General features: G+C 40.0%; 1 protein-coding gene across 1 annotated transcript; it reads left to right on the top strand.

Moving 5' to 3' along the window:
* Window positions 1–225: 225 nt before the first annotated feature.
* On the top strand, window positions 226–3,456 carry hmgb1b (high mobility group box 1b). The gene is made up of 5 exons (XM_062552478.1): window positions 226–382; window positions 1,875–2,036; window positions 2,176–2,321; window positions 2,406–2,580; window positions 2,668–3,456. Exons 2-5 carry the CDS (start codon window positions 1,890–1,892, stop codon window positions 2,788–2,790), a joined length of 591 nt encoding a protein of 196 aa, XP_062408462.1. The 5' UTR covers window positions 226–382; window positions 1,875–1,889; the 3' UTR covers window positions 2,791–3,456.
* Window positions 3,457–8,479: the final 5,023 nt, after the last annotated feature.

Here is an 8,479-nt window from a genome sequence, read left to right as displayed (position 1 = left end):
TTCACTGTTCACTTAATTTGTATTGTTATTTATTTGTATCGCTTTGGACAAAGGCGTCTGCTAAATAACCATAACCATAACCACTTGATGGCTACGATTCGGATTCCAGTGAGGGCCCTTTTTGATGCGAATGAAGAAAACACAATAATAAACGTGCCACTGGCAAATACACGACGTCGCTTCAAAACAAGCCAACCAACTGTCGTAGATATTTCGAGGATGGACGTCGAATCAAATGAAACCATGAGTTGGCGGTAGCCAATCGGATCCGTCATCTTGCTGTATTCCGCTGAGGCAGGTCTAGCTACAGGCACCTTCAAGACCGCGTAATAACGTTTTGTTAGACCCCATTATCTAGCCGGAGAAAGAACGCCTGCTACGGGTATGTATTTCACTGTGATTGAATGTAAAAAAGGATAGTGATGTTAGCCAGAACACTAAAACAGTGAATGCAGCGAGTTTAAAGGTTAAAATTATTGCCAATGTGTCTGTTAATCTTGTCAGTTCGCCAGTAACGTTAAGCTAAACAACATCTCCGTTAGAAAGGGCATGCCTTTGTTGGATTATCATTACGAGTGTTAGCGAGATAGACAGGGCCATTTGTCCCCTTCTTGAATTAAATAATGTCATTTTCTCTGGAACTAGTCCTTGTTTTTTGTTAAATGTGTGCGTGGTGTAGCATGAATTTGTTTATTTGTCTTACATTGCCATTGCATGAACGTTACCAGGATTGTGATACGTTCATGTTAGTAGTTTTGTTGGGTTTAGAATGGCAAACGTCTGTTGGGAAGCGAGCGGTCTTACGTTAGCACATATCCATGTTGAATACTTATTTTCAGTGTGTTTTGGTGCGCATGGCATAACTATGTTATGTCATTCATTTCATATCTTATTTATTTGTAATTTACCTTGTACCTCCGTTTTCTCTTACAATGCCAGCTAGCTTTGATAGCTACTAACGTAACATGGCTGGCTGCTGCGTGGTAAGAACACAGCACTGCTTGACTATGAAAGAGGGGGTGGGGGCGAGACGGGCGCAAATTTATCTGACAGAACTTTTTAGATAAATATTTTCCTTCGTTGTCAGCTACATGCAATGGTTTGGAATTCCACAGAATCTACGTCGTTTTTCTAGTGTTTTGCCTTATTTTAACAGTTAATGGCCGTGCATTAATTGATGGATGTTTTCTCCTGGCCAACCCGACCCCAGTGCTTGCTGGAAGGCTGCAGCACACATAAAGAAAGGAAGCCATATTGGCAAGAAGAGCTATGCTAATGCTAGTTTAGTTAGCATCGTTCGACGGTGACGACCATTCGCAGGTTTCAGCTACAGAATGTAGTAAAAGGGCGAGTAGCGAGTAGGTCTCATAGCAAGCTAGCTTACGGCTAATAGACATAATATTGAAGTCCATTCAGTAGTTGCACAGTATTTGCCGAAATGGCTGGAAAACTAATATTAGATTTTATTTCCAGCCTCAAACTTATCTGGGAATGTGGGTGGAGACAAATGAGGGGGACTTTCTCTCATGAAGATGGCTTTTTCAAAATGGATGAAGAAATGTTATTGTTAAAACGTTTGCGTTTTTCTCTTTGACTCGGAAGGAACATTTACTGTTAGTGTACAGTAGGCTCTTGGAGCAATTAAATGTACATAAATCACAATGTTCTTTCATCAAATTAACGTTTACTCTTTACTCTGAGGACCTGTGTTTATTTATGCATGATCACGGACTGATGTGTGTTTTTTGTTTGTTTGTTTTTTTTTGGGGGGGGGGGAGGTCACCATTTGTTCAGTCTCCAAATATGTGTTGTTGACATGGGAAAATAAGTGATGAAAATGGTATAATATATTTATTTATTTATTTATTTCTTAGGACAAGGTTGATAAGATGGGTAAAGATCCAAGGAAGCCACGAGGAAAAATGTCCTCATATGCCTACTTTGTGCAGACGTGCAGGGAGGAGCACAAGAAGAAACACCCTGAAGCCTCTGTCAATTTCTCTGAGTTCTCCAAGAAATGCTCTGAGCGATGGAAGGTGATGCAGAAGGAAATGTGGCAATTAAAATCAGACATTGTGATCCTCCATGTGTTATTAGTAGTACTCTGAGTGATTAAAAAAAAAAATGGGATGGGTGCAATCTACTTGACATTGTTTTCTGTTTTTTTGTTCATAGACCATGTCTGCCAAAGAGAAGGGGAAGTTTGAGGACATGGCTAAACAAGATAAGGTCCGCTATGAGCGAGAAATGAAAAATTACATCCCACCTAAGGGCGAAAAGAAGAGACGGTTTAAGGACCCCAACGCTCCCAAAAGACCACCGTAAGAGATCTCAAATTCTAGTGGATTTCCAGTGAATCTGTTGCTGTACTCTGAAGTAAACCTTCCTTGTTTGTGGCCTTGCAGGTCTGCCTTTTTCGTTTTCTGCGCAGACTTCCGCCCAAAGATCAAGGGGGAAAATCCAGGTCTGACTATTGGAGACATTGCAAAGAAACTAGGGGAACAGTGGAACAACTCCTCTGCTGAGGTTAAGCAGCCTTATGAGAAGAAGGCTGCAAAACTGAAGGAAAAATATGATAAGGTAATAAACTCAGAATGTCATTTGAGAAATGTATGGTTAGAATTCTTAAATGTCCAAACTGATGTAAGGTGTACTTGCTTCCAATAGGACATTGCTGCATATCGTACAAAAGGAATTGCAGGTTTGTCCAAAAAGGGTGATGGAGACGACGATGAAGATGAAGACGACGACGACGAAGATGATGACGATGATGATGACGACGATGAATAGATTAGCTACTGATATAGCCTGAATTCCTGTTGATGCCATTAAACCCAATTGTACACACTTTCACCTCTCAAAGTACAACAGGAACAAGACATGTTAGGCTGTGTATATGAAAGGTTTTTAAGATGTACAGTGTTATTCTCCTTTTGTAAAGTTAACACTATGTGTCTTCAGTCCTATTTTTTATTTCTTAGTGGTAGTTCTTGCCTGGAGCAGTTTTAGGGAGAGGATTTAAACTATGGAAGTAGCTAACTGTTTTCCCAAAGGTGCACAGCACAATATCTTGTGTATGTAGGTTGGTAGGTACATCTATCATATTTTAGTTTTTTTTTTTTTTGTATTTGCCATCATAAGGTCCTTATAACTGTACTTTGAATACCACTCTAATTGCAAGAATGCAGCTCTTTTGTTGACATTCAAGAATGTGTCTGAAATAAATTTTCTTTTTTTAAAAAAATAAATGTTTTAGGACTGCTTGTATTTTGCTTGTATTTTACGTTTTGCATTTGCAGAAATGTTTGGTGAAACTCATGCAGGGACAGGATAGCATATTAGCATTTCCACAAACATGAACTATATGGGAAAATAACTCATCATTCCCTTTTCTTCCCCTAAGGTAGTCTGATAGTGTCATTGCTACATTTGTGAAATAAATCAACTTGTGGGTCATGTCAGTTTTTGTCTTTGTAGATTAAAAAGAACACCACAATGTGCACAAAAGACCACAGGGTGAAGTTAAATTATTTAAAATAATAAACAATACTGTAACCAACTAGGTTTCACCAAAAGTGGACTAAATTGAGGTATGGCCACATACAGACTAGCTTCTTCATGAAATGTAGAATTGTCAACCATTAATGATGATGCATCTTGATTAGAAATGTGCAGCACAGGAAGAATGGTGGAATGAATAGCTTAGTAATGAAGTTTCATCTGGTTGATTACCTAGCAGATGCTTCCAAAGTGACTCAATCATGTTAGAAACCATAAAACTATAGACTTCAATAGTGACAAATAGCACGTTTTCTTGAAACAAACCATGACCGTCTTGGTTTGAGCACTGGTGCACAGCCATGTTGGAACAGGAAGGGGTCATCCTCAAACTGTTCCCACAAAGTTGGGAGCATTGCATTGTCCAAAATATCTTGATTAATGCTAGGAAATTCAGAGTTCCTTCTTTTCAATGGGACTAAGGGGCCAAGCCCAGCTTGGGGATGGCCTCTTCCTGTTCCAACATGACTGCATCAATGTACAAAGCAAGGTCCATAAAGACATGGATGACAGAGTTAAGTGTGGATGAACTTGACTGGCCTGCGCTGAGTCCTGACCTCAACCCAATAGAACACCTTAAGGATGAATTAGAGTGGAGACTGAGAGCCAGTCTCCTCATCCAACATCAGCGTGTGACCTTACAAATGTGTTTCAGGAAGAATGGTAAAACGTTCCCATCAACAATACTCCTAAACCTTGTGGAAAGCCTTCCCAGAAGAGTTGGAGCTGTTATTGCTGCAAAGCGTGGACTGACGCCATATTAAACCCTATGTATTAAGAATGGGATGTCACTTCATATGCGAGTCAAGGCAGGTGATCTAATACCTTTGGCAATAGTGTACTTTCAGTACACTTTCATATTGCATTAACAAACCCAACAGGAAAGTGAGATATTTGGTATTTTATGCATTGTAATCACATGATCAATTTCAACACACTTTTCCTAGATGATTCATTTGATTTATGTCAAATATTTTATACAAGATGTTGCTGATTTTAAATTGAGAGGCTCTTTGATATGTTGTAATATGCAGAAATAGCGATATGATGAATTTGCATACCTCGCCACATAAACAGGAAATGAGGCTTGAGCCATATTATGGCTCAAACCTCACAGGTTGTTATGGTAATGATGATATTCACATGCTCACAATGCATATTTGGCATAGCGCCAACATCTGACAACTGATGGCTATTACAATCGTGGCACATGATCAATTTCTACACACTTCACTTAAGTAATGCATCAGAACCATATCGCCACCATCTGACCACTGATGGCTATTACAATCGTGGCATGATCAATTTCTACACACTTCATCTAAGTAATGCATCAGAACCATATCAAAATTAGAGGACATGATGTTGTTGATGATAAATAGTGAAGGTATTGTTGAGATGTTGAAATGGTGATGCAATTCATTTAAATGTCACTGAATAAACACTAGCTATCACCATACTAAGCTCAATCTTTTAAGATTGAACATTAGTCTGGGGAGTCTGCACTTTATTTCCACTGCACAAGAGGTGTGATCAATGGGCGTAGTTCAAATGATTGAACGTTTGTCCTTCAACTAATCAGACCAACGATCCGTTGTATCTTTTGGATAAGCTAGTTTGTGATTGGACCCAAAGGTTGTGGAAGCAGGGGCGATAGATAGGTTTTCAGCCTGACAGGGGAGCTAGACGCGTAACTGAAGCGTTCCATTCGCGACGCGTAAAATCCATTTTAGAAGATGGGTCTATTTTTTTCGAATGTACGTGCCACTGTCGCGTCTGGTGTATCTACTTCCATTGATTATAGTGATTATTGCTGCAGCATATGCTTCGCGAACTGAACGCTTCAGTTACGCGCCTGGTAGCTCCCCTGTGAGTTGCGGGGCGTTTATTTAGGCTGGTTCACCCAAAATGTTTCATAAAGTTACAAAGCATTAGCTGATTTGTCTGAAACTTCACAATTCATGGTTATTATGGTAATGATGACATTCACATGTCCAAATGTTTACCATAGCACCACCATCTTAGCCTGGGTGTTCCCATGCTGCTTTGCGCACAATTTCATTCACATTGCAAAGGCAGCCTAGAAACTACCGCCCTAATTTTTGCTTGAGATAGGGGACCAATCACAGAACAGGGGGGAAAGCAAGACAATGGTGAGCCATGCACAGGCACATTTGATGAACGGATCTGGGGCCGGTTTCCCGATAACGTTCACTCTTAACGAGCTACGAAGATTCCAAAGGTACTGTATAATTTACCAAAGTTGTTTACCTTTATAGTCGTGGTTCCCGAACTATCACTTAGGAGTCTTCTTACGAGAAGCTCCTACGTCCGACGTACAAGGCACTGTCCACCATGAAGGTGCTGAGTGACATCGATTGCTCAGAAATCGATTTTTTATTTTACGAGGAGGCATGACAGTATTATGAAAGCAGTCTTTGCACAAAAAAACATTGCTCATATAGCATATAGCCCTATAACATTCACGCAACTTCAGCGTGGATGAACTTATTAGCATAGCCTACAATGATAAAAAGTAGAAAATCAATGATCTAGGCCTACCCTTTATTGCGTCCGCCAAGGAGGTTATGTTTTCATCAGGGTTTGTTTGTTGGTTTGTTAGTTTGTTTCCCGCATTGATAAAAATTGCCAGACCACGGGTGCGTTTCCCGATAACGATGGATAGACGCACTTACGAGGGTTTTCTACGATTCATCTTAAAGAGACCATAACTTTTTCATAGTCATAAAATCGCTTAGAAATCGTTGTTTTGCTTGACTGACCAGTTTAATCGAAAACAGTAATATTTCCTCCTGCCCCCAGTGTCCCTATCCGCTATTGTAACCTTGCAGTTTCTGCAGGAAGCGATCGCTCCTTGTTTACATCTGGAAGTTTGAGACTCGTAAGGAACAAGAAGCTTGCAATTTATAAATATACATATAGCATATGTATTAAATATAGGCTACACGCTAAAGCTGTAGGGGAAGCTCTGAAGAGAAATATGCAAGCATAAAAACGAGCGAAAACGAAACGCGAAACCGGAGATGAAATCGCCAATCCTGCATAGTTTCTCTTTAAGATCGATCGTTTGGTTTTTCCGACTGTTTCCCGAACATGCTCGTAGCGTGAACACGCATGCACCGCTCTTAAGCACCGTCTGAACTTCGGATCTATACATTAATTAACATCAATACGAAAATAGAAAACCATTGCCATCTGCATGTAAGCATCCCAAGTAGGCTGCAACTCCAAAAGTATTGGAACACATGCTTAAAGTTTAATATAAAATCATCTTTTGGAAATTGATCTTAATGCCTTAAATGAAACAATGAGGAAATATTCAACCTTTAATGACATCAATTTTCTTTGTGAATGAATAATGTATTGTAAATGAATAAATGTTTTCCTTAAAATATAGGGGGTCATAAGTGAGCAAACGCTCCATCTTACAGCTGTCCAGCAGACCTTTCGAACACATCTTCAAGACGCCTCGCATTCTTGTGCTTACTGGGCGAGTGTTTTCTTAATCTTAAGCTACGATGGTTTCGGGAAACAGTCAGAAAACCTTAAGACGTTTGTAAGAGGGACTTTACGATCATCTTAGGCTTACAATGCTTTCGGAAAACGCACCCCACGTCTCATTGAGATGTGGTCGCGTCAGCCAGGCTACCACCAACAGACAGAATGTCTATTTCATGGTCTTACCTCTACCATTTCTAGTTTCATCAGATTTATTACCTCTGCCAAGGAGGTTATGTTTTCATCAAGGTTTGTTTGTCTGTTTGCAAGATAACTCAAAAAGTTGAGGATGGATTTCGATAACATTTTCAGGGAAGGTCTGAAATGACCCAAGGAAGAAACGATTACATTTTGGGAGTGATCCGTATCACCGTCTGGATCCAGGAGGCGTATCTGGGTATGTTTTCGCTTGGTGGAGGTCTGCGCTCTTCTAGTTTCACATTTGTTGCATGAACTTGCAGGTGTTTTGATTTTAAATTAGATGTACCGCAAAGCACTACAAAATATGACCGCAGCTCAGTCCTGCACATTCTCTCCGCAAAAATAAATCACTCGTTTGTCAGTGTGTGTGGTGAGGGTAATGGTATGTGTGTGTGTGCACGTCTGCTTGCCTGCATCTGTGTGTTTTATGTGTCCGCGTGTGTATGTGTTCATTTGTGAGGTTGTTTTTTAATGTGTGTGTGCGTGTGTTTGTGTCTGTGCATTCGTGCATCACTGTGTGTACGTGTTCATGTGTGTGTGCCTGCCTGTCTACTTAGTGTTTATGCATGTGTGTGCGTACCTGTGTGCACGTACACTATATTTCCAAAAGTATTTGCTCACCTGCCTTGACTCACATATGAACTTCAGTTAATCCATAGGGTTTAATATGATGTCAGTTCACCCATTGCAGCTATAACCGCTTCAACTCTTCTGGGAAGGCTTTCCACAAAGTTTAGAAGTGTTTATGGGAATTTCATCATATTGAATATCGTAATACCATCACTCCTGAAAAATCCTCTCTTTGGTTCGAGTGATTATATTGCTGCGCAGAGTCCAAGTGCTACCAAGTGCTATTCCACCATACATTATAGTTCTCCTTTTTACCCGCTTAGAGAAGTGCCACGGCTAACGATTAGGCAATGCATGCATTTGATATAAAATGGTCAGGCTGCCAGTCGAATAATAGCCTTGATAATGTGAAAAGAAACTTTCTAACAGTGGTACCAGTTGCAGACTCTTAAAATGCATGCGGTTGGAAACACGACACCTGAGCTGCAAATTCACACTGGGAGCAACAAAAATTCTAGGTATCCACACGTTTCTTATGTCTCAAGTCTACTTAATTAAGAGTCATTTTAGAAGTAAATTATTACTCAATATTGACTCGGCGTGTTTATTATATTATCACATATAACAAATA

The sequence above is a fragment of the Sardina pilchardus genome, chromosome 13 (genome assembly GCF_963854185.1).
Source record: "Sardina pilchardus chromosome 13, fSarPil1.1, whole genome shotgun sequence".
In the NCBI taxonomy this organism is placed as follows: Eukaryota; Metazoa; Chordata; class Actinopteri; order Clupeiformes; family Clupeidae; genus Sardina; species Sardina pilchardus.
The sequence above is the reverse complement of the archived record's forward strand: the minus strand, read 5'-3'. Positions and strand labels throughout refer to the sequence as shown.